At 37.5% G+C, this 26,617-nt stretch overlaps 1 protein-coding gene across 4 annotated transcripts in view; it reads right to left on the bottom strand.

Moving 5' to 3' along the window:
- The window catches only part of SLC1A3 (solute carrier family 1 member 3), a gene marked incomplete at both ends in the record, with an annotated part of 59,814 nt that extends 34,604 nt beyond the window's left edge, over positions 1–25,210 (bottom strand). For 3 of the 4 annotated variants that reach the window (XM_080637389.1, XM_080637390.1, XM_080637392.1), the window contains 2 exons: positions 5,446–5,583; positions 25,030–25,210. In XM_080637389.1, coding sequence (XP_080493515.1) covers positions 5,446–5,583; positions 25,030–25,210 — 319 coding nt within the window. The remainder of the gene's footprint in view (positions 1–5,445; positions 5,584–25,029) is intronic. The other variant, XM_080637391.1, reaches the window with a different exon arrangement.
- Positions 25,211–26,617: the final 1,407 nt, after the last annotated feature.

Genomic DNA, 26,617 nt, shown 5'->3' with positions numbered 1-26,617 from the left:
TGGTTTTGGACACACACAAACCAAAACATGAGTTTTCCTTTATTTGTGGAAAAAAGTTTTTGGATGTTCAAATTAAATAGCAGCCTAATTGTATCTCAGTTTTCATGTATGAACTATACGAACTGAATCAAGAATGTCGCATTTCTTAAAATGAAACAGAGACGACTCACTTTTTGTTAATATTTCTGGCTTTCAGCTTTGTAGTGAATATGCAAGATGATGCACAGGTGCTGGTTGTAAGTCTATTCTGCCAGAATGAGCTAAAAGGAATTACTGCTGACCCCTCCTTTTCCTCCTATTAGAAGGATAATCTGGCTCCATATCATTTGTTCCCTTCTCTGGAATCCTGCTGAATGAGAGACTTTCTATCTGTTGAAATTACCATAAACATTTGTGGCTGATATGAGACAGCACCTGGGACCTTATAGTAAGTGACAGCCATTTTTCCACAATAGATTTGTCAGCGAGCAGACAGAACACTGGAGCTACCTAGAGACTTCATGCATTATAGCTCCTGCTTCCATAAACCTAGGCAAAGGATGTATTCCTGACACTTTTCTGAAGAGGTGATGCACATGTCTCATTATGAGACCTTCCTAATGTGTTCTCTGATGTGAGGTGTTTAGGATGAGCAAATTCAGAATTCTGGCCTTTTATGTTTACTGTTATTAATTTAAGATGTTAATAAAGGACACTATAATTGTCAACATGAAAAAGTGAAAAAAAATAATTTACTAGAGGACAGGTGTTTTGATAAGATTTAATAGCATTTGCATCCAGTTACACTTGATGGCTTATTCACTGCCTCATTCCAAGCATTGGAAAGGTAAATATAAAACCTAATTTCTTAAATTTAATAATATGAGACTGCATTATTTGCTAGAATTATGTCTTTACAGAAGACCGGGTACAGCTGCTATCGGATGTGGGAGGCTGTGCCATTGTATCAGTTCCCTCTCATACAACCTAGTTTAAGTCCATCACATCATATATTAACTTCAGAATAATTTTATTTAACTTCATGGCTAACATATTCCTGTTAAACAGTTGTATGTGGTGAAAAATATATGGTCCATTTATGCATATCTGATTATTGGTGATAGCATCACAGCTAGCTGCAAGCAGTCACTAGGTAACTTTCGGTGCAGTATTTCTACAGCAACTCTTTCACTGGTGGCCCCATATACTATTCTTGCTGTAATTATTTGCTTATTTCCCTCTCTACATTGATATAACTAAAACAGCTATATACTTTGTGTCTGCTGAACTGTGACAACTTTATCTACATGTCTCCATTAAAATTTCCATCATATGTAGTCATCTTCTTTTCCTGCTACACACTGGTGTGTTATTAAGATTCATTTGTACCATATTACTGTTACTCCCATTAAGAGTTTGGTAAGCATTATAATCTAATGCACAGTGCACTGTATTTGTATTCATAGTTGGGATCTTTGCTTGTTTCTATTATTGCTGTGCATTCTTTAGTGAGCCAGTGGACCTTGCTGTTTCATTGTTTCTACATTCCCTTTCTCTTTCCCCAGTTTGATTTACTTTAAAATAAATATTTTCAACTCCTATAATTCCAGCAAATTCAAAACAGAGATGGAGCAAAACTGTCAGTCTGTTTTTGTATCAGGTCAGATTTGTGAATGAAATAATCCAAATGGGAATTTCACCAGTTTCTGTGGTTATTTATGCTGCCTCCCATATGCTGTGCTTTAATTTTTGCCTTTGACTTTGTAACACATACTGATTGGGAATAACAACTTAGGAGTTCTCCTATTTGAAAGACTGTAGAGAATGAAGACCAGCAACCATAGAGTACGCAGCTGGGTTTTATCTAAACTACAAAAGATAAAGACTACCGATATTTGTATAAACGTATTTTCCTATAAACAGTAAAAGATGGTGAAAGGCATGCAAATAAAGTCTGGTTTTGCCCAAGCAGATGTTAGTACATGCCGGGTAACATACACATCAGAAGATAAAATCTCATAGAGAAAAGTGCATACCTGCTTGAGCCACATGCAATAATGATAAGCCGTAAGGTGAATGTGAGTAAAAACTTTTGAATGTGAAAGTACAAAAAGCGACTATAGAGAAATATGACTGGATTGAATTCACCTTTTATAGTTTATTTTCCTGAGATTCTGTGAATAACTGTCAGAACTGTTTAGCTGTATAGCAAAATCCTTCAGTTTCTCAATTTATCTTTCATTTACATAACAGCCTATAGCTCGTATGATTATTAATTTGGTTTTGTTCTAATTCTTTGACATTCACAAAATTTGCAAAGGAATATAACTATCCCCAGCTTATTTCTAGTACTTCAGAGACCATATGTGCTGATATTGTCATTACCAGTTAAACTGAGCACACTTACATATATACAAATGGAAACCTAGAACACCATATCTAGGACACACGTTCATTCCTGTCAACAGCATAAGTATTTGTTCAGATCATTCACAGTTGGAAGAAGCAATTATATTATCAGTGTTCAAGACCCTGGAGGAATCCTTCTGAGGTTAGTTAAGAGGCAACCACTTTACTTTGCCAAACAAAATACAGGAAATAACAGATTTGGCTCATGGATGCCAAGAATAACTTAAGACTGACTTGAGAAGCATAAAGAATTATCCAATAATGTGTAAAAAAAGAAACCAATAGCTTCTATTAAATAGCATAGTAGTACACCTGTAAAGGTTACATATAGTTCTTTATTATTTAGATATTCAATTATACCTGTATTTCTACTTGACAGTTCTGCAGCAAATATATACAAGCAAAATAAAAACCCATACAAAAATTTTTACACTACATGAGGTATTGTTCAGTGTAGAAAAGTTTTTTCCAGTTTTAAGCAACAACTAGCAATTTACTTTTAATGCCATAAAAAAAGATACAGTTCTGTTGGTTTTAATGATTCTTTTAGAATTATGAAATCTGCCATTTGTGAATTTCATTGAGTTTTCCTTGATTGTTCATTGCTCAACTAAAGAAGTTTAAAATGTTTTCACCTGGCAAATTACCATCTCTAATTCAAAAGGGAACTCTAAGAATAGTCCACTTAATATTATAAGGCACTGGTATGCTATTAAGATGAACCTTATAGATAAGATTTCTCTTTGCCAAAACTTCATATAATAAGGGAAATTATTGTTATGAAAAAAGGCATAAAAAAGGATAAGGACTCCAAAGGTCTTAAAGGGGGATAAAAGCCATCAAAATGAAAGGAATTGTTTAAATCCAGAGATGGATGATTATTTTCAGAATAGAATTAACTGGAAACTCATCGTTCTGGTATTTCACAAAATCTCTGCTGAGACCTGGCCATACAGCAGATGAGCATGGTTTATCACTAGGCCAGCTCCTTATGAATGTTTGTGACTCTGAGGTGGTTTTGATACGCCGGAGGGAAGGGATGCCATCCAGAGGGACCTCGACACGCTTGTGAGGTGGGCTGATGCCAACCTGATGAAGTTTAACCATGCCAAGTGCAAGGTCCTACACCTGGGTCGGAGCAATCCCAGGCACAGCTACAGGTTGGGCAGAGAAGAGATTCAGAGCAGCCCTGCAGAGAAGGACTTGGGGGTGTTGGTCAATGAAAAAATGAACATGAGCCTGCAGTGTGCGCTCGCAGCCCAGAAAGCCAACCGTATCCTGGGCTGCATCAAAAGGAGCGTGACCAGCAGGTCGAAGGAGGTGATCCTGCCCCTCTACTCTGCTCTCATGAGACCTCACTTGGGAGTATTGTGTACAGTTCTGGTGTCCTCAACACCAATAAAAAGGACATGGAACTGTTGGAACAAGTCCAGAGGAGGGCCACGAGGATGATCAGGGGACTGGAGCACCTCCCGTATGAAGACAGGCTGAGAAAGTTGGGGCTGTTCAGCCTGGAGAAGAGAAGGCTGCGTGGAGACCTCAGAGCAGCCTTCCAGTATCTGAAGGGGGGCCTACAAGGATGCTGGGGAGGGACTCTTCATCAGGGACTGTAGTGACAGGACAAGGGGTAACGGGTTCAAACTTAAACAGGGGAAGTTTAGATTGGATCTAAGGAAGAAATTCTTTACTGAGAGGGTGGTGAGGCACTGGAATGGGTTGCCCAGGGAGGTTGTGAATGCTCCATCCGTGGCAGTGTTCAAGGCCAGGTTGGATGAGGCCTTGGGTGGCATGGTTTAGTGTGAGGTGTCCCTGCCCACGGCAGGTGGGTTGGAACTAGATGATCTTAAGGTCCTTTCCAACCCTAACTATTCTATGATTCTATGATTCTATGATTGTTTTCCAGACAAGATTTATAAATTTCTCTCTGGTTTCAGTGTTCATTAAGCTTTCGGTATCTGTATAATATGTGTGTATAGAAACAAACTACTTTCTCCTTGAAATATGTGAAGGCAAATGTTCTTTTAGCTGTAAATACCCTAGTTTGCTGCTGTTGTATTAACAGCTTATATACATATATACTATCTTTGGTGTCTGTGAAGATTGTATCTATGTTCAATTGCATTTGTAAGAGGAGATCTTAATATTAAGGCATCTGACAATTAATGAAATTAAGAGCTTATAGTCTCTGGACCTGCTGGCAATTAAGAAGTGTTTAAGGTGTTTAGAACATAGGACTGCACAGTGTGTGGTTTGATTAAGTTCTCCAAGTTGTACCACTAATGTGCTGATAAACCAATGTTCATGCTTTCTTTTCTTTAATAAATACAATTCTTTTCTATAATAAATACAATAAATACATCACAGATACATTCTGAACATTCATAAAAGATCTGAGAGATTTTCTACAAAACTTAGATATAATGACAAAGCATATATCATCATAAGAAATTAATTATTGTATTTCTAGCTCAAGGAACAACTTAGTAAAGAGGGCTTGAAATTTAACAGAGCTGCTGACCAGAAAACAGCAATGGAATTGATGGAATTTAACAGAACTGATGGAATGAAGTCTCTTCAAAACTATCCAATCTATCCATCTATCAGCTATTTTTTCTAATCTGTTATAAAAGATTGGGAGATAGATGTTTTGCCGATCTGGGTTTACAGGCATGGGTTACCCAGGCTCACAATTCACAGTTTCAACTTTCTTTGGTCTTGGAAGTATTTTTCTGAGATACATTATCTGTGATAACAATAGGACATTGTGAAGGAAATACCTGTTCAGAAATTAAGAGAAAAAAGAAGAGTACAGAGTCACCTTCATAGAAGCTACATATAGTAATTCGTCCAGTTAGATTGCCTTGGAATTGCTTTCTTTGTATATTAATTCAAACCTCTTGTTATATTGCCTGTAAAGCAGCAACAGTAAATGTATCTCCTTCTGTAGGTTATAACACTTTTAGGACATGGAAAGTTCATTTATTATAATATTTGGTGTGTGCATTTTTATCAAATTATTTAAAGAACAAAAAAGAAAGTTTCTTTTTTATTTCTTACCTGTGACTAAACTGGACACAATTAGTGGCAGGACCAGCATTTGCAGCATTCTCATAAGCAGTTCTCCTGGAAATGAAAAGTACTTGACTTCCCGATAGCTCATCTTATATGACCGGAGAGAAAATCCAAGTATTACGCCTAAAGAGAGGGAAAAGATATCATGACTTACTCTTCTAAAGTAGTAACATCTGAACATGAATATCTGCATAGTACTTACTTGGCATATCTGATTGTAACATGCAGTGTCCCAGATTGCACTCCTGATTTGTTCTCTCAAATACCAACTACTATTAGGATGACTCCTGCTAAAACCATTACATTATTTTTCACTGTAACAGAATCATGAGGTTATTTGTGCTGCTATTTTTTCAAATCTGGATTAATGTCAAAGGTATATCTTAAGCATTAATGAAAAAATAACAGCTCCTGCTACTGCAGCCAAGTGCTCTGAATTCTGGGATTGTGAGTGTAATCATATTTGCAATGCATATACATACAAGCTACCAACCTTCGGAAGTCTTGTCCATGCCTGTTTACTCTGTGGGACCTAACCCTGTAGATGAGCTCCAGATTGGATGAGATAACCTTTGCAGACGTATTTGAGAATCCCTTTGTGGTTAGGTCTTTACACAGCAAAACAGCATCAGAAGGTTAGTAGTTTTACACATGCCTATGTTCAGAAACACAAGCACTTGCAAAGAAGCAGCTAATCAGGGTTGGAAGGTCTTGCTGGATGATCAAGTGGTGGGTTTCAGTGCTTGAGGTAGTGGAGCAACGGAGTGGATCCATTTATCTTGCTGGCAACAGATAAATTGTGCTTGAGATATATTTACAAATGGAATCTATAGATGAGCTGATGTGTGGCAACCTAAATCTCTCAGCTAGAACTCTGTATATTTTGTCCTGTACTTGGCACCAAATGCTTTATTTGCTTATTTAGTTAAGTATTTGGTTAATTTGCATAAATAGTTGCAATTTACTAAAAAATGGTTTGGTGTCTATCTGATGTAGGTCTTCTATATCCAGTCAGGCAACACATTTTAACTATACAGATGGTGAAGCTCAACTATCCCTCCTTCCCATTAATGACTCCATATTCTTCCCCACTGTCTAGCACTGGTATTTGTGTTGACCATGGCTGTATAGAAAGTTGAATCAGAGAACTGATCATTCTGCAAAAATAATTTATTTTTTCTGGGTTAATTTGAAGCTAGGTCAATTCCCTGAGGTAATTTGTTTGCATGGCTGCACAAGTGTTGGTACCTTCACGAGGAATAGGTAGAATTGTGCCTTGGAGAAGAGTGGGACTGCTCTTTTTGGCAGATAGACAGACTTAAGTTTTCTAAAACTTTTCATGAAACTGAATCCTCAGTGATGTTAGGCAGCAGAGCATTCAAGCTCACTTCTAGATCCTATTAGCACTTGGGTACATCCTAAAACTGCTGTAACACTGAACACTTTTGGAAACAGTTAGTTCCAATTCTTAATCATTTTGTGGTTTTGCATTTTTTTTAGATCAGATTTTAGATTGGCACATCCATACAGCAGATAATATCTTCATGCCGAATTTTACTAGCTAAAATATGCTGTTATGCCTCCTACACCAGCTTATTGCCATCTGCTGATGTAAACAAATAGCTGTAACTCTCATGTTCATGAGTCCTGTCTGTCTGATCATACAGGCTGGTTAAGTTAGAGGAGTCCAGAAATGTCTTGCGTAGGACAGAAAATCTCAGTGTTACAGGACAGGAGAAAAGTAATTAGAGCACAGCTGGAACCAAGCATGGAGCTCACACTGTGGAAAAAAGCAATGGGACTAGAAAGCATGTAAGTCTCATTCATGTTGCAAGAAGACTTGGGAAGTCCAAGTGCATAAATTATTTCTTAGGTGAAAGTAGATCATAAAATATACAGAGAAAGGGACTCTGAACTATTCTTGATTTAAAGACCTGCCTTAGACTTTCCCTTTTTTCCAATAAGGTTTTAAATTCCACAGCAGTGTTACTCATTATCTTCTTTTTATATGTGGAACACATTTCTCAGATATAAAGAATCCATCCGGACCCTTTGTTTCTGCATTTAATGAGCACTGCATTTTGACAACTGGATAACAAGCAAATAGGGCTAGACCAGTTTCTTAGGCCACAGTCCTGCAATTAGTTCCACATGAATTAATGTCTGCACTAGTACAAAGCCTCACTGAAGTTAGTAAGGGTTTCTGAGGCTACTATAAAAACTAGGCCTTATGCTATGCTATACGTGCTTGACTATCTGGTCCACTACTCTCCAAGCACTACAAAGTGGCCTAAGAGAGAATTAGGGCCTGAGTAAATGGGTGTTTGAATTAATATTATTCATAGTGAGAAAAAGTTTCTGAAGTTTCAAGTAAACCTGTTGAGCCAAAAATCACTGCTTTTTTTTGTGTGTGTATGTGTGTTTGAAAATGCTCTCTGCATGATTACAGGGTTGCCCAGCACTGCAGTTTACAAAAAGAATTTCTGCAATGTGGAAAAAATGTGCCTGGTAGTGTATTGTGGTGAACTGGGTCAACACCCAGTAGTTAGTAATTCTTCAGCCTTAATCTTATCACTGCTATTAATTTCTATGCAGTTACACCTAAGACGTAAGAACCTTTCTCTGACTCATTTTCCCTGCTTGTAATATAGATGTAGTACTGATTGCTATTACTGATGTTTCTGAAAATGTCTTCATATAGTGAAGCTCAGTAAAGGATCTCAGCAAATTATTTCCTCATTGAATGTGTGACAATGAAAGCATTGAACAATGACAGAACAGCATGATTTTACCAGTGTCTCTTGATCTTACAGTATATGGAGATGAAACTTTATTTTTGGTTCTGAGTTTAAATACCTAGATACTGGGTATTACATCCTGTCTGACAAAGTTTTATTAAGAAAAATCATGAACTCGAAACAGAAAAGTCAAACTTGGAAAGGTAGCTTTGACTTATTTGAATTCACTTCTCAGAACCAGCATTCACAGGTTTTAAAATAGTGAGATAACAGCATACAATGATGATTTAAAGATAGACGCAATGACAAAGTATCAAAATAAAATTGGGAAGTAACACCTGGTAACAGGCACTAAATCTTTGGAAGGTGTGTGGTATTTCAACAATCATCCATGTCTTTGTGTGTGGTAAGAATTGCCATGCTTAGCACCCTTCCCAATCAAGACTGAGAGAATTAAATACTGGAGCTGGCCTTTCTCAGGAGAAGTTTCAAGTTTCTGATTAATTCTGAGAATTGTAATGAAACAAAGCCTTATGTGAAACAAGTTCCCACAACCTGTTGTGCAGGTTTCTGTCTACCCTTTGTAACAGAAAAGAATGACTAATCAACGCTATCAGAGCCTGACTTCTCAAATGGTAAATGGTGTACCATTTCTGCACTGCAGGGAAGAGTAGATTTCTCAACAGAATTCGTTAGTTTTTTTCTGGACAAAAATCAGTAGTGCTTGTTTAAGTTAAGGAGATTTATTCTATACCTGTGTATAGTTGTGTAACAGAACCATACTGCTGATTTATACAGTTCACTATGACGAAGCAAATCAGATTATAGTTACAAAAGATTTTTGAGGTGTTCTTGTCAGTGATAAAGCCAAATTTATGGAAAAGTTGATTTGTAGATAATCCTGAGGACAATCAGAACAATCCTGGAGCTAATACAATTTTATTGCATTTTTCTACCAATGTAGATGTTCAAAAAATATTCAGTTTGTATGAATAAAGTGAAGAGATGATGTTAAACTCAAAAGTAGCAGAAGGTGAAAATAATTCTAACAGTGACAAGAATGGGATGGCAATGGCAAAAATAGCAGATATTATTTGGGATTGTTTATTTGAGGTCAGACTTTAAAAGATATGGGTATACCTGCAATTGCTAAGAAGCATACAAACTTCTATATAAAATTTCTTAAATGGATCAACATCAAAATGTGATGAAGTGAGCATTAAAATCAGGGTTTGAAGGAACAAGACAAAAATACTTCTGTAATACTCAGTTTTTAGGAATAGTTGTGTTATGGAGATATTTATTCTTTTTTGGTTGGGTGTTTTTTTAAAAAAAATATCATTGTAGTGATCTACCAGAGTATCATCAACTTATAATTTCCTAAATTGAATTTGAAAACGAACTTTAAAATCCTCCATGAAGAAAATTAAGTTCTTAACTGTATTTGGAATGTCTTGTTCTCACAATGGTAGAGAGCTCTTTCATGTGATCCTTTGTGTTGCATAAATAAAACAGGTTGCATATCTACACATAGGTTTAAAACAGCATATCAGTAAAAGAAACCAAATCATAATTCTTCGAAGAGGAAGGAGAGATGGAGTTTTATCCAGATCTAAATGCTATTTCAGGGACTTTAGGAAAGCTTAAGACTACTCTCCTCTTTGTCATTCTTAGAAGAATTAGATATAAAAGATTAATAGAGCAAATTGTGGGGTTTTTCACTACTTCAAATAACTCATAATTTAAAGAGAATAAGGAATCTCCTAATAGGCATGGTGTTTTTAAGTGAACAATAGCAGCATTTTTCTTGAATAAATGAAGTCTTGTTTTTTAAAAAATTAAACCTTATGAGCCTCTGGTCTCTGTCTTACTTCAGAAACACACGAGTGTGACCATACCTTTATCTGGAGATAATACTTTTTACAATCTCCATGCTCTCTGCTGTATTTTCATGCAGAAAGTAGAAAATCCAGCAGGTTTATTTTTTAATTGATGAAAAATTACTTAAGCATATTTCAAGAGGAAAATACTAGGTGGTGTATTAATGAAAGGGCAAGAGATGTCTTTTCTGTATTAGTGCTTGCTAGCTCAAACAGAACACACCACTCAGATTTACATACACTTCTGCTTTTTACCAGTAAATCTGAAAGCACTGTTAAATGAGGTCTTTATCAATAACCTTTAACAGGTTACTGATAAAGACTTATTTTTTCTTTTCTAGCATGAAATATAAAACTTCATAAAAACTGGAAAAGAATACCTTAAGGTAGGTGAAACGGTGCGATAAAGTAATAACTGTAAATAGTAATTTTCTAGAAAAACATGTAACCAGCAAGCAAATAACAATTTTTTCTATAGCAGAAATTAGTCTAGAGCCACCAAGCGAGTTGGGCTTCTACAAGTCTGATGGTGCATTGTGCATTTTTGTTAGCTGCCCAGCCATTTCATTCTTATGTTCCTGCAGAGCTCTGGAATGAATGCTTTTGTTCTTCAGGTCATTTGCTTCTGCTTAATTTACCATTTTGTTATGACACCTTTTCTTTTAACAACCAACTTCAGATAAGGCCACAACTGTATGTACTTGCAACAAACAGGTAAGTAACTCCTCTAGTGATAAGAAATACTTCAAGATCCCAACAAAATCACAATTTCTCTTAATCTCTTTCTTTGCTTGCCGTGAGAACCACAGACTAACCAATTCATTTGCATGCTTTTGATTTTCATCATTTCTTTTTTCCCACAATACTATATTGAACCTTCCCCTCACTCTCACTTTCCCTCCCCCCATCTTGCGTATCACCTGTTCTTTCTTACTTTCTGGTTTTCTTTATATAGGATGGGATGCATGTTCCCTTTGAAAACATTTTGTTGAACCTAAATACTAGATACCTAACCTACATATTCAACTCCTAAATACTGCAGCAGTCTTTGTTTTTATGTGTGATTTTTCTGTTATTTTTACTAATTCTATTGTAAAGATTAGCTCTTATTACACTAACTACTTATTAGTAGCTAACTAGCTACCTTTTTACTCAATTGATTTAATTTAGGATTGCAACAGGGTTACGGCTCTTAATCATTGAGAACTGCTTCTTATGTTACACGGTCATCACAGTAGAAAAAAGACCTACAACAATCATCTAGTCTGACTGCCTGACCACTTCAGGGCTGACCAAAAGTCAAAGCATGTTAATAAACGCATTGTCCAAATGCCCCTTTAACACTGACAGGCTTGGGGCATCGACAACCTCTCCAAGAAGCCTGTTCCAGTGTTTGACCTCCCTCTTGGTAAAAAAATGCTTCCTGGTGTCCAGTTTAAACCTCCCCAGGTGCAGCTTTGAACCATTCCCATGTGTCTTGTCACTGGGCACCAGGGAGCAGAGCTCAGCACCTTGCTCTCCATGTCCTCTTCTCAGGAAGCTGTAGAGAGCAAGGAGGTCACCCCTCAGCCTTCTTCTTTCCAAACTAATCAAACTTGAAATCTGTACTTCAATGCACTTGTACTTGCCCAGTACTGAGATGAGCTCATTTGGCTGCTAAACCAGGGAGGAACTATTTTTTACTGGGTTAGTTTTTTGACAAATTATTTCCCTGGACAGGTTTACTGCTGTGCTAGATGATGGTGGTGATGTAATGGCAAGGGACGAAAGCAAACATTCTAGGGTTGAAATATGAGGCCAGGGACACAGGTAGGGCTGCATTAATCAACCACAGAAATGTACCCTTAAGCAGCTTTATCAGTTACTCTTCCTAAAAGAATCCAAAATTAGAGTTTGAAGATAGCTTAAAATTCCTTTAATTCTCTTTTAAGACTGAATTTAGAGCAAATGTTTTCCATATGTACTTGCTTCTTTAAAAGATCAACCATCAATTGGCTTAATAAACTAGCTGTTACTCCTCTACAGCTCTAATCTGATAGAGACCCAGCAGAGAATCCACACGTAAGGGCGTTTATATTTTTGTGTGATATCTCACTTCTCTCTTAACTGGACGATGCCAAATCAGTAGAGAGATTAAGGACCTGTACTGCTGAGTAGTTCTAATAGGTGGCTATAGTGAAGTGGAATATGGCTTGATTTAGACGCAAATAGCTACCTCTGTTTTGCTTGAGAAATGCCATGAGGAGAGTCATGGGAGAAGTACCGTAGAAGAAGCAGGTATCCAAGAGATCCCAATCATATCATAGAATCACAAAATCATAGAACAGTTTGGGTTGGAAGGCACTTTAAAGGCCGTTCAGTTCCAACCCTCTGCCATGGACAGTGACATCTTCCACTAGACCACTTGCTCTAAGCCCTGTCCAGCCCAGCCTTAAACACTGCCAGGCACGAAGCAGCCACAGCTTCTCTGAGCAACCTATGCCAGTGCCTCCTAGCCACCTACACTTCCTAGCATCTAATCTAAACTTACCCTTTAATAATTTAAAGCCATTACTCCTTGTCCTATCACTATATGCCCTTGTAAAAAGTCTCTTTCCAAATTTCTTGTAGCCCCTTTAGGCACTGGAAACTGCAAAAAGGTCTGCCCAGAGCCTTCTCTTCTCCAGGCTGAACAACCCCAGCTCTTTCAGCCTGTCTTCGTAGGAGAGGTGCTCAAGCCCTCTGATCATCTTTGTGGCTCTCCTCTAGACTCCCTCCAACAGGTCCATATATTCCTTATGTTAGAGGGGGAGAATCACCTCCCTTGACATGCTGGCCACACTCCTTTTGATGCAGCCCAGGACATGGCTGGCTTTCTGGGCTGCACGAACACACTGCTGGCTCACGCTGAACTTCCTGTCAGCCTGAGGGGTCACAAGAGTGGCATGGTGCTCTCAGCTATACTGAAGAGAGACAGACCTGCCACTGTGCCTCAGGAACACCTGCCTCCTGAACCTGACCCTGAAGATTCACTTTATCCAGTGAGAGCTATTACCTTCCAAAAAAATCACACCAGACTTATAACATCTCTATGGAGTTACAATTACATTTACAGTTACAAAAGATCCAGAGGCATTTAATAATATTAAAACATTTTATGGGCATTTAAAGCTATATTAACATAGACATATGGGCACGTAATTCACAGCTCAGAAGTAAGACAGTCAAAGCCTCTGTCTTCCACTGTCTAACTCTGCAGGTGCCTGAACTCCTGAAACATCTTTATAACTATAGCAGGGCAGTTGCCCATTTTTTCTACTTGCAGACATAGCAGCTCCTCCATGTTATCTTGTGTACAGAAAGCATGCAATAGGAATGGGGAGTCCAAAGCTGTAAGGAAGAACTGATGGAACTAAGGAATTAAAAGAATCACATTTTTTAATGAGGTATTGCCTAGGCCAGGACACTTCCTACACCAAATCTGGGGATATAGCAGCATCTGAGTTTTATTAACAAGTTTTTTAAAAAACACTGAAATTTGTCCTTTGCTACTCACTGGCTCCTGTGTTACACTCATACATTTTTTTCCATTCTCTCTGAGGTTATCTTGTTCATTTGCCTTTCTTCCCTGATTAGGAGGTAATTTTCTTCCTTTGAGAACATGTCCAAAAGATTGTTCTCATTTTATCCAACTTCTGCTTCATTTGCCTTCAATTTTTTCTTATTTTTCCCTGTTTTCCTTGAACTGTTTCTGTATTTATTTCTAATCTTTGATTTCTCAGTTGTTGTCATTTATGAGACAAGCAATTGAAGGATTGTAGAGGATTTGGAATGAAGAAGGGTTTTCACTGCTCCACTGAAGCGGACTGTTCTTCATGGAATAGGGACATTATTTCTGATTCCATCCTCAGGCAAAAGACTTTATTGAAAGACAAACTACTCATAATTTAGGTACTCTTATTAGTCTCTGAGCTGCAGAAAAAAATAATTTTAATGCACAAAATAACAAATAATTACATCAAAATTCAGGATTTTTCTCTTATTATATACATAAAAGATCAGACATTCATGATAGATGCCAGATTCTATTTTGTCAAGTATTATTTAGAATTATGATGCTATTTAGTGCTTTATAAAGTTACTGGGGTTTTTTCATTCCTGGGTTTACTTTGCTGCTTCACCTTCTTAACTAATATTAATGCTTTTACTCTCATAAAGAATAGTTTCCCACTAACAAGACAGCTGCCCTCTTAAAGTTTATATAGTTTCTTCCTTGCCTTTACATTTCTTTTTCCCCTGTTTTTCATCAACTGGAAGCTGACACAGTCTTTAACAGCATCTAATTCTGTTTTTCTCTACTACAGTTTCAGCTGCCCATCTGTATTATTTTCTTTTTTGCAGTATTGTAAAACTGAGGAATCAGAGTCAATGAGACTGAGATCCCTCAGAGCCAAGAACTTCATGTGAACATGCTCAGAAAACAGAGCTCTGCTCTGAAGAAATTCCAGTGTAGTTTAACAGAGAGCCTTAAGTTAGACCTTGATAATTGCCTTTATTTGCTTTATTTAAAATCCGCCTCAGACATACACTACAAAACAGTTCACTGTAAGCTTCTCTTCCTTGATATGCAGTTTTACACTATTGTCTGTGGGGCATTCAAATTATGCATTCACATGTCTATGGACATAGCCCAACTTTTCATTCCTACAAAACCACCTGTTAATTTAGTCTAGTGCTGATAGTCTAAATCTGTAACTGAGATGTTTGCCACTGAGCATTAAGTATTTTGTTGAATCAAGATATGCCTATGCCAGAACTGTTTGGGTCATACAACATAATTCACATGGCAGATTTTGTTATAAGGTTTTAAAGAAACTTTTTTATCCAGTATTCTGCTGACACATGAAAACAACCTGGACAGACTGACAGCATGCATTTCCTGTTGTAGAATACAAGACTTTTGTTATATCAGGTGTAAGTATTACCCCAATCCTTGATTTATGTTTAATTAATCATTCAGTGAATTCTTCTAATAAGGAAAACAGGTTCATTAATAAAATTCCTGGAATCATATTACCATCTTTTTAAAAAGATATGATGCTTTCAGTCCCTAGCTCTTTGATTTTATTACTGGAGCCACTTCATCCCTAAAAGCTTCAATATGACTGTGAAACTATTCTTAACTTAAGCCTTCAACCTGTTTAGTTTTCAGGTCAGACAGCCTCTTTCAGAACATAAACTTCCAGAAGCGTTTTATTTCAGTTGATTAAAAAGAGGTCTCACACCTGACTTCTCATGAGTTAACTCATTGTAGCATACAGGACTAATCTAAATGTAGCTTCCATATAGCTTACAATACCTCTCTTCTCACCATTAAGTGTTATTCAGAGAGGCTGAATTTTCCTATCTTAGAGGTCACAAAAACTGGAAAAGGAAAACTGGCACCTGGAACAATATTTAATTATATAATAAGTACCTGAGTCCAAACTGTGACCTGCAAAGTCCCATTAGATAAAAAAAGCTTAGTTCTGTAAATCTATAAAGTTAACAGGTACTTCGTTTGTTTTGGAAGACCCCTCACTTCACTGTTCTATTTGTGGTTTTCTCAGAATTGCCATGACTTAAACACCTATTTGCCTAATTCCAGGAGAAGTCTTGGGGATCTAGAAACTGAACATGACTGACACATGCAGAAAAACCTGGATTTTGGATGCCTCAAGTTCTTATTCTTGCTGAAAGGATTACTTCATAGCATGAGAAGGGTTCCCTGTTACAGATGAGTATTTTAGCCATGTTTTAATGTCCTGCCAACTTTTGCTTTCTTGGCACATGTATTTGCCTTTAGAAGTATTGCATTTCCTTTTGCCTGATGACAGTACTTTGAAAGTAATGGTGGAATTGCATCTTCCCGTTACTTGGCTTTTCAAAGGAAAAGAGTGAGCCAATTCCTCAAGCACTGCTGACACCATTGCCAGGGTGAGGGCTCCTGTGCTTCTGGATCTTCACTGGGTAAAAATATCTGGCATGGTCCTGACTTACTCAGACAGCAGTGGGAGTAGGAATGTAAACCTGTCTTTTTGTTTTTCTCCTGGCAAGTTTTAGGCAGTTACATGCTTAGCTTGTGGACTTCTGGGGTCTTCTGAGTCTCATAGCTTTCACTCCTGCCCTAGAAAGACACCCAGCTCCGAGATGTGGATTCCATATGTCGCTTCATTTTCTTACATTTTAGGCTTTGAAGAACTAGATGGTATATCTATGTTTGTTTAATGTATGTATTCCCAAGTAAAAATTATTTTAAAAGACATCAAAATATATGCAGTAGCATTATTTATTAACTGCCTTTGGTTAGTATCCTCAGGAATTCTGTGGTTATTAGCTCTGCTATACAAAGGCAATTTTATTTATTTATTTTTTTAATTCAGTCCTTGTGAATGATAAAACCACAGTAATTACTAGAGCCAGTGTGAGGGATCATCTTATGCTTCAGTGTAAATAATGCTTAACACTTCCGTCCCATGGTTTAGAACTTTTTTTTTTAATAAATAAATTCACAGTTATGCCAAGTTAAATGGTGAAAACCAAGCACACACTTTGTAACTGTCAAGCTGATTTCCATTTATAATCTTCTATCCATGCCAACAGGAAATACATCAAAGCTCAAGCAAGAAAATGCATTTCTTCGATGTACAGAATTTAACAAGAATTCAAAAGGTGAATATGACTGCTGCTAAGAGAACAGACATGGAAGAACAATCACAAAATATAAGTAACAGCAACACTTTGCTACCCTCCTGATTCTACTGCTATCCTTCTTGATTTCTTTGTCTCTTTTCCTGCTTTTAACTGTTCCCCTTTTCACTGCTGTACAGTTCACTGGACCTATTATTTTCCTGTTTGTTAAAAAAATGCCTCATAAAATTTATCTTCAAAGTAGATTCATTTTGTATGGATTTTAAAAGTTACACACCCCATGGTTTCATCCTGTGGATTAAAAGTACAAACAGTGTCACTACAACTTCAAGTCTGATGGGTTGACATAATAATCCAGTTCTTAATAAAACTCCTTTAGAATAATTTCATTTGTTCTTTACGTATTTTGCGTGTTTTCCTCCCTATTCCACACCATTTATTTTTGTTGTATCAGTGACTAATTTAAAACTCCTTGGTCAGGAGCCTGTTAGTTTTCTAATATACATTGTAGACACTATAGCATATACAAAGAACGACACAGCTGGAGAAACTGGTATTGAGGAAGATATCTTTTAGCTCCTTACTATTACTTTTTTTTATGTTTCACTTGCATTGCCTTGTTGTTCCAAAGCTCCGGTGGAACTGAACTGTAATATGCTGAGAAACAAATACATGACAAAATATCCTAAATCACAAAGAATCATAGAATTGTTTAGGTCAGAAAAGACCTCTAAGATTATCAAGTCCAACCATTAACATAGCACTGACAAGTCCATCACTAAACCATGTCTCTAAGTGCACATCTACATGTCTCTTAAATACCTCCAGGGATGGCAACTCAACCACTTCCCTGGACAGCCTGTTTCAATGCTTGACAAACCTTTTTGGTGAATAAATTTTTCCTAATATCAAGAGTAAACCTCCCCTGGTGCAGCTTGAGGCCACTTCCTCTTGTCCCACGACTTGTTACTGGGGAGAAGAGACGGACCCCACCTCACTACAACATCCTTTCAGGCAGTAGTAGAGAGCGGTAAGGTCCCCCCTAAGCCTTCTCTTCTCCAGACTAAATCTTGCTCAGGTCCCTCAGCCACTCCCCCTCTAACTTGTGCTCCAGACCCTTCACCAGCTCTGTTGCCCTTCTCTGCACCCACTCCAGCACCTCAATGTCTCTCTTATAGTGAGGTGATTACTAACTTGTAATCTGAAAATTCAAATGAAAATCTGAATGAAAAAAATATTGGAAAGGAATGCACAGTAAACAAAATAAATCTGGAGGACAGACAGAGGATATACACAAGTACTGTGACTACATGGGTTATTTTATGCAGCTGGTTGTACCAGAATATCTGATTTTTTTAACAAGGCATGGAAAAATAAAGAAGTCAGAATCTCTCAACTGCTAATCTAGAAGTCAGTGCTACACTCAACTATCACAATGCCTGCATTTATATCTTACACTTTTAGCAGTCTTACTAATATCCAGATCTAATTTCTTTATTTACTTCTCTTTAATTTCAGATTTTTTTGTATGGTTTTCCAAATGCACATTATCTTAATTCACATAAAAACACAAGTATTTTATAAAAATATTTTTTCTTCAGTATCATAAAATCCCTGAAAACTTTTAGATGCTTGGTTATTTCCAGTTTCAATGTCCAGTTGGAGACCAGTAACGAGTGGTGTCCCTCAGGGATCGGTGTTGGGACCGGTCTTGTTCAACATCTTTGTCGGTGACATGGACAGTGGGATTGAGTGCGTCCTCAGCAAGTTTGCTGATGACACCAAGCTGTGCAGTTCAGCTGATAGGCTGGAGGGAAGGGATGCCATCCACAGGGCCCTCGACACGCTTGTGAGGTGGGCTGATGCCAACCTTATGAAGTTTAACCATGCCAAGTGCAAGGTCCTACATCTGGGTCGGAGCAATCCCAGGCACGGCTACAGGTTGGGCAGAGAAGAGATTCAGAGCAGCCCTGCAGAGAAGGACTTGGGGGTGTTGGTCGATGAAAAAATGAACATGAGCCAGTTTCAGTGTTCGCTCGCAGCCCAGAAAGCCAACCGTATCCTGGGCTGCATCAAAACGAGCGTGACCAGCAGGTCGAAGGAGGTGATCCTGCCCCTCTACTCTGCTCTTGTGAGACCTCACTTGGAGTATTGTGTGCAGTTCTGGTGTCCTCAACATAAAAAGGACATGGAACTGTTGGAACAAGTCCAGAGGAGGGCCACGAGGATGATCAGGGGACTGGAGCACCTCCCGTATGAAGATAGGCTGAGAAAGTTGGGGCTGTTCAGCCTGGAGATGCGAAGGCTTTGTGGAGACCTCATAGCAGCCTTCCAGTACCTGAAGGGGGCCTACAAGGATGCTGGGGATGGACCCTTCATCAGGGACTGTAGTGACAGGACAAGGGGTAATGGGTTAAAACTTAAACAGGGGAAGTTTAGATCGGATATAAGGAAGAAATTTTCTCTGATGGTGGTGAGGCACTGGAATGGGTTGCCCAAGGAAGTTGTGAGTGCTCCATCCCTGGCAGTGTTCAAGGCCAGGCTGGATGAGGCCTTGGGTGGCATGGTTTAGTGCGAGGTGTCCCTGCCCATGGCAGGGGTTGGAACTAGATGATCTTAAGGTCCTTTCTAATCCTAGCTATTCTATGATTCTATGATTTCAAGAAACTGTGTGAGAAATTTAAGCCACATGAATGAAATTTTTAAGAATTCATGAACAACAGATCATACCATTTTCATTACACCTTCACTGTGGCCAACTCAAAAGCATTCCAGTACAGATGACAACTCATTCTAGGTTTACAATAGCTATGGTGCTAGTAAGGATCTAACAATCTTAAACATTTACTCAGCATACAAATCATCGGCATCTTGCTTATGACTTTGTACTGCCTGCAGTCACCATAGTAACTACAGTGACTACCTACTGAAAAGTGGAAATGACTGGCAACTCTAACACTAGTTCATTTCATGCAGAAATGTCTTTTTAGTCCCTTTTGATAATAAACACGAAAAAGTTTTTTATGGTCTTTGAGATGACCACTGTTTCTGTTGTAACACATCTTTCGATAGTGTGATTGCTGTATTCTACTGGCATTCAGGGAATTCTCTTGTAAAATCTCTGAGAAACCACGTAAACATCCTAAATGTCTCATGCAGTTTCCATCTTGCATTCCACCCAGGGCAGGCTTGCAATCTGCTTTGTGAGAAGTGGCATTACAAAAATAAATTTAAATTTAATTTGTAGCGAGAATTTTGAGAATCTCACCTTCTTTTTCACAGGCTGCATGAAGAGTGCAACGAATATATGTTTCTCTAGATTGTTTTATGACCACTCAGACATACCACTTTTGAGCACCACTTTGCAAGTCCCCTGAATTCATAGAATCGTAGAATGACAATTCAGACTGAATGAGAAGGTAGTGAGTCTACATTAAGCACATTTTATACCTTTTAATGTGCATATATGCACAGCTGCTGCCTCCAGAATGCACAACTGTGATTCATATAGTAGCCACATTTATTGTAGTTACCCTGTGTCATGTGTGGCAGTTACACTAGAGTGTACAGTAAGAAATTCAGATTGTGATAATACACAAACGCAGCTTTATTTTGATGGTAACTGCTAAACTAGTGTACTGTTTGTATTTCACAGTCTGACCCATTAGTTAGATGCAGAATTCAAGTTCCTTGTATTTCTACACTTTTTCTCCTTTTTGAAAAAGATCATGTTTTGAATTTTTAAATGTTACTCTGGATCTTACAGTGTCTGTTTATGTTTTGTTTGTTTGTTTGTTTTTCCCCAAATCATAAAGATTTCTTAAAAAAAGAATTAAGGTTTTGGTTAGCAATTTTTTTCAGAATATTACTTAGGAAAGTTTTGTCACTCAGTGAGAAAGTAATTGGCTGGGCAGGTTATTTAGGGGAGCACTGGCACAGAGACAGCCTCTGAGATCAGCATAAATAAAATTAATTTTTTATCTTTCACTGCCCCCAAACTGTCTTGATTTTCTTGTATATGTCTTCATCTTTTGTCTGGCATCACATTTCTTTATGTTTTAACATAGTCTCTCACCTCCCACAGCTGTTTCCTCTACAGTGATGGATCTTTTGTTTGTTCTCATGCAAATTTTACCAAAGCTGCCTTAGGCATTGTCATCATGTTCATTGTCAGTGCTTAATGGGGTCAAATACCCTTCTCTGGGTATGTCAGCCTCATTCTTCAGCACACAGAGGATCTGCCATAGCAGACAAGATGTCACTTCCGCACACAAGAGTTTTTTGTGAGTGTTACCCAGAATTCTACCTGCATATTACAGACTTGTACTTCTTAGGACTCATTTAAAGAAGTGTGTTGATATAAGAGAATTTGCTACCCTGCCCAGCTTTTCACTGTTCAGATGTTTTAGGTGTTTTGTGGGTTTGTTTTATTTTTTTTCCTTCTGTATTATGAAGGATCATCTTCAGGCTTTATTTAGCTCTTTGCTTTTTTCAGGGAAACAGGAACATTGGCTATGCTTTCATCTATCCTGCCCCCTTCCTGTACTTTCAACTAGTTTGGCCTGGTTTTTTTTAAAGATGTTGAAAAGTTTTGGAATTTCTGGAATCTATATGGTGCATGCTGTTGTAGAACAGATGTTTGGGCCTGCCTACATTTCATCTCTATTGTGAGACTGCCTGCAACTACAGAAGACTGGGCTCAATGACAGAGCCACTCCTATGCTCCTTTAGGTGTACAGGTGGCCAGAAAACAGAACTGGTTCTGTCCCTGTTCCCCTTGAATGTCCCAGTGGACAACTGCAGCATACGACTTTGGCAGTGTACAGAGGATTTCAGTTAACATTTGGAGCTATAGTGATTTCATAACTATGCAGAAACTGTGTTTTATAGTACTTGCTCCACAATCTTCCTCTATTTTACCTATTCCTTCAATTAAAACAGTATTTCTCTGTGAACAGCTTCTTAGGATCTCTGCTCAGCAGCTCTGTGTGTCTTGATCTCTCCTTTAGTACAAGTTCAGAATCCACAGGAGATTCTTTGGCATTTAGGACTCCTGCCAGAGTAAAGTCTGGACTCCTGTGGCATTTCTTAAAAATGGGAGGTAAGTAGAGAATCAAGACAGTCCACTGAAGGAAGGGTCTCTGAAAGGAAGGCATTTTGGGGACAGGATGATGGAGCTAAGTAGCGTGGGAGAGAGGGCACAGCCTGAGATTTTGTCAGTAATTTGGCTAGCACTTCAAAGTTCGTAAGACTTCCTGCAGATTTTCCATGAGCCACCATGACCCCAAGCCTACCTTAAATTGCTCATGGTCATCCTGACACTCTGAATTTACCAGTGGTCTGCTTCCCAAATTCACCTCACATAACTGTTCTCAGCTATTGGCTCTTGCCAAGATCCACTGCAGAAAATTAATATTTCTAGGTGTATCAGAAGTATCTGAAAATTGCTTCATAACTTACCTACTGACCATGCTTTTCCTGAAGTTTTTCAAAGAGCCTGAAAGCAATTCAAATTTCACTAAAAATAGCAACAACAATGATAATGACAATGTGCTATACAGACCCTATCTATGCAGAATGTGGAGTCAGAAGGACCTTTCACGAGGTTTTGGGGAAAGGGAGAATAGTTCCAAGTAATTCTCAACATGAATTATAGCTTCTTGCAACTTCATTAGGCTTCCAAAGATTAACTGGCTTCGTATTGTAGAAGCTATTCCCGTCAAAATTCATTTCAGAATCAGAGTAATGGCAGAAGTTGGGGTGAATGGCTGTATTTCTCCTTATCATGTGAATGCCAGAAAATCTACTCTGTCTGCAAAATATCAGTATGCAACACAAACAAATGCATGTTGCAGCTATCCATTCCGTAACAAAGTGCAAGTCTCCACAGACACAAACTCAAGTGTCCATTATAAACTACAGTCCTGTAACTGGGCCTAAGAAAGATGTTCTTAACCACTTAACCTCTACCAGCATCAATCCTGCCTAGAAAAGCAGTTGGAAATGCTCTATTAAGTAGGCTTTTTCATGTCAGTACCTTGACAAAAGAGGCCTGAAATAAACGTTTCTGAAGAAACGTTGCTCTCTTTAAAGCTAAAATTTTGCTTTTCCTGAGTTTAGTCGTTATGAATATTGCTGGACTAAAACCTGATGTATTCTGTTTGTTTAGATTACAGAGAGCATTAAGCATTGTTTCTTGCAAGTGATTCAACCCTGGCCTGAGCATAGTTTGGTTTCCACCTACACGACACTCACATGCAAGCATCTCTGATGAGACAGCCAGTGGTGCTAATTGGCAGGTTAATTTCACAATGTTGACTGCTGCCTGCTAGGAAAGGGATCCATCTGATTTTTCACAGATCACCATACAACCAAGAGGTGATAACGATTAGCTCTTGCCAAACTAGACAGATGGAGTTTAACCACCTCCAAACTCTTTAGCCAACTGTTCCCTACTTTTGACTATTTCTTTGACAGCAAAAGACTCTCCAGAAAAATCTTTTTATAAGCTACCAAGTGTGAATTTCCTGTTCTAATGTATAGGTACTGTAAAATTACACCACAAATAACAAATGTGAAAAAATTCTGGAGTATTCCACGATAGTAATGAGAAGACTTTTTTCTACATATTACACCAGATACATCTATAGGTTCATTAGCAGAATTGGAGCAGATGGCTCATCCCAGTCTGCACATTTTCACTGGTTCTACAACTTAGGTTCCAGTCTTACTGATACTTTGCCACTGCTGTAAGTGCTAGTGGAGCTGTGGGCAGACATTTGTTATTAGTTATCTAAAACTAATTGGAACATGCAAAAACAGTAAAAACACTTATCCAGCCTATATTTCTGCTCCCTCTTTGCCAGATTTATGGGAGTCACACTGGTGTTAGATGACAGTGAAGAAATTGCAAGAGCACACTGGTCTTGTGCAGTATTGGCAGGTAACTGTAAATAATAAAACTGCATTCACTTGAGGTTGGGCAGTGTTCCAAAACCTGCTTATTTAGTTCTGCTCTTCCTGATCATTGTAGATAAAATGCTTAAATTCTTCACTTGTAATCAAATACTGTTGATAAATATCAACAAACTGAAATTCTGTTATAGCAATAATGTACTTTAGTTTACCAATATGTAAATTAATATTATTGTCTCCCAGAAAAGGACCATCAAACCTGAAATAAATTTAAAATAATCCTGCAGATGTGGCATCAAGCAACAATAATGGTAAAGCACTAAAATTTTAATTCCTGAAAACGTTATAGAAAAATGGCAAGCAGATTTATATGGAATATCATTAACAAGGACATGAGGGCCTACACTGGAGTAAGATACAAACCTTTACTTTTAAGTGCTGATATTTGGGTTTTCATAAGCAGATTCACTTTTATTTTCAACTAATTAGAAAATAAAACTTAAAGTGGTACAGTAAAGCCATAATGTCCTTGCTCACACTAAAAGAATGGTATTTCATGAAACATATGGTGTCATTTAGAAAAACTGTAGTTAAGGGAAAATTATCGAAAGTGATACTGTAATTATATAAAAGAAAATTTGTTTTAAAAATTATACATTTTTCTCAGAAGATTCTTTTTCTAAATGTGTGGCAATATTTTAAATTTACATTTTGGTGCATTCCAAATATAAATGCTGTTTGATGTTCTGGATTCCTCTCAGTATACTCTAAAAAGGTATGTATTCAGATGTTTTCTTGCAGTCTTTTGAACAAGTAACATTGCCATTGTTGCCCAATTGCATCTGAAAGATGCATGTGTAAGATTGTGAGTGACTGATAGACCATAAGCTTGTTTTGCATTTATATGGGGAAAACCAAAACCACTGAGGCTCCAATATATATCTTTGCTTAGAAATGCCATTTAATTTAATTCATTGAGGACTCCTGTTTGTCATTTGCAAGGCGTTATTTTTTGGTAGATTAGGTAAATAAGTTACATACTAAGCATTTTGCAGCAGCTTGCTTTGGTAGAAAAAAATGTCATTGAAAGCATTTGATTCATTTACTGTATATAGTTCTTTAAGAGAGGAAGACATAAAAAACCTGATTTTTTCCCACCCAAATTCTCCTTAGGCATACTAGAATAGTTAAAATGGTTCTTCCTTAAACTTCAGCATGCAGCTGTCAAAGCCAAAACTCTCAAAGCCAGAACATTCTTATCAGTGCAGAAGAATTTGAGATCTCATTTGTAATGCAAATTGCCCAGGCAAATTGTCATTGTCAAATGCACTGGAGAACAGAATATTCCTACTGAACAAATTACTCACCAAGAATCACAGCAACAACGGTGAAGAGCACAAAGGCATTCCTCAATAAGTAACTTTTAACATCGTCCTTTGTTATGCTCTGCACTTTTTTTTTTGCCAAAAGGGTACGTTTCCGGACACCTTGTTGAATGCGTTCCATCCTACTTCCAGTTTTTGGGTCTTCTCCGTTACCTTTAGTCATCTATCTTGCTGAAACTTTTCTCCTATAATTAACTTCGGCCAATATCCCTTCAGAAAAGTGGAAGACTCTTTTCCGTGGGACGTACTGGAGAAACCTGGAAGACAAGAAATACCACATATTGCAGAAAGATTTTCAGAGGAATGATTAGCCATATAGAGGCAAGTATTTTTCATGTTTCAGTAAAACTTGTATTATTTATAGTATCTAAGTTGTTGATTGCAGTTTTTGATAGATAACCTCAATGACTGCTAAAGAACTCTGAAAGAAGGATTATATGAATTGATCAAGTATGTCTTGTGTCTTCAGAAATTACTCTGAATTGTTGTCATGACATAACACCAAGATTAACTTTTTAAAAATGTGAATTTAGTAAAATTCGTAGGAGTGTAAGTTGATATAATGTTTGAAACCATATGTCAGACTTGCTTTTCATCTGTTTAGTAGGCCCATACTAGCTGAAAAAAATTTCATCTCACCTTCACATTATCCATTGGAGAGAAATATTTTGCTTGACCTGGTACATTAAAAACGTTCTGTATTTCAGATGTTTTTAAATGGTTGAATGCATTGGCTGAATTCCTCTTTTTCACATGGCAAAACGCAGCAGGAACAGTTTATTTATCCCTGAACCACTATTTAGAAGATATGCCTTTGAGAGTTTTATGTTGATAATATTAATCTTTGAAGTGTATGAACTATTCAGAGCACATCTGTAAAACATCAGAAGTTATATCCCACTTAGCTTGTCACTTCAGACTGCAACAGAAATTCACATTGCAAAATGCTTATTTGGTCTGACAGCGATTATGGGGATATAATCTGATTGAAAGAAATCACACACTGAATCAACCTTAAAATGTTTTAATATTAAAAGTCCTTGATTAGAACATTATTTTTAATAAGGGTTTTGTTTTTTGTTGGGGTTTTTTTGTGTTGTGTTTTTTTGTGGTTTTTTTTTTTTTGTTTTTTTTTTTTTTTTTTTTAGTGGCTGCTTGGTATGAATTTATTAAATAATGGATCCTGCAGAAAGGTATTTTCCCATTTTCTGAAGTCTTTGTCAATACACTGGCATGTTTTTGTGAAGAAATTACGAATTAATAAATGGATAAAGTTAGGTGCTTCCATTGAAATCTTTCAATTTATACACAGCCCGACCAACATCTTACTTTTCTTAAATCTCGCGGCCTAATACTTTTAATAAATTAGACTAAAAGTACACAGAGTTTTCAAACAGCATGTTTTAGACAAATACCATGTTGTAACAAATTTATTTGGATGGGATTTGATCACCGTTTCTACCATATGTTCCGAGATTGGCACTTTAGTGCAATATCCTGTCTAAATTTTAACAGAATGCTATGTATGTTTTGCTTTTTTGAAGAGTGGAAACACCCTGAGATTGAGCTA

The sequence above is a fragment of the Psittacula echo genome, assembly GCF_963264785.1.
Source record: "Psittacula echo genome assembly, chromosome: Z".
Taxonomy (NCBI): Eukaryota; Metazoa; Chordata; class Aves; order Psittaciformes; family Psittacidae; genus Psittacula; species Psittacula echo.
The sequence above is the reverse complement of the archived record's forward strand: the minus strand, read 5'-3'. Positions and strand labels throughout refer to the sequence as shown.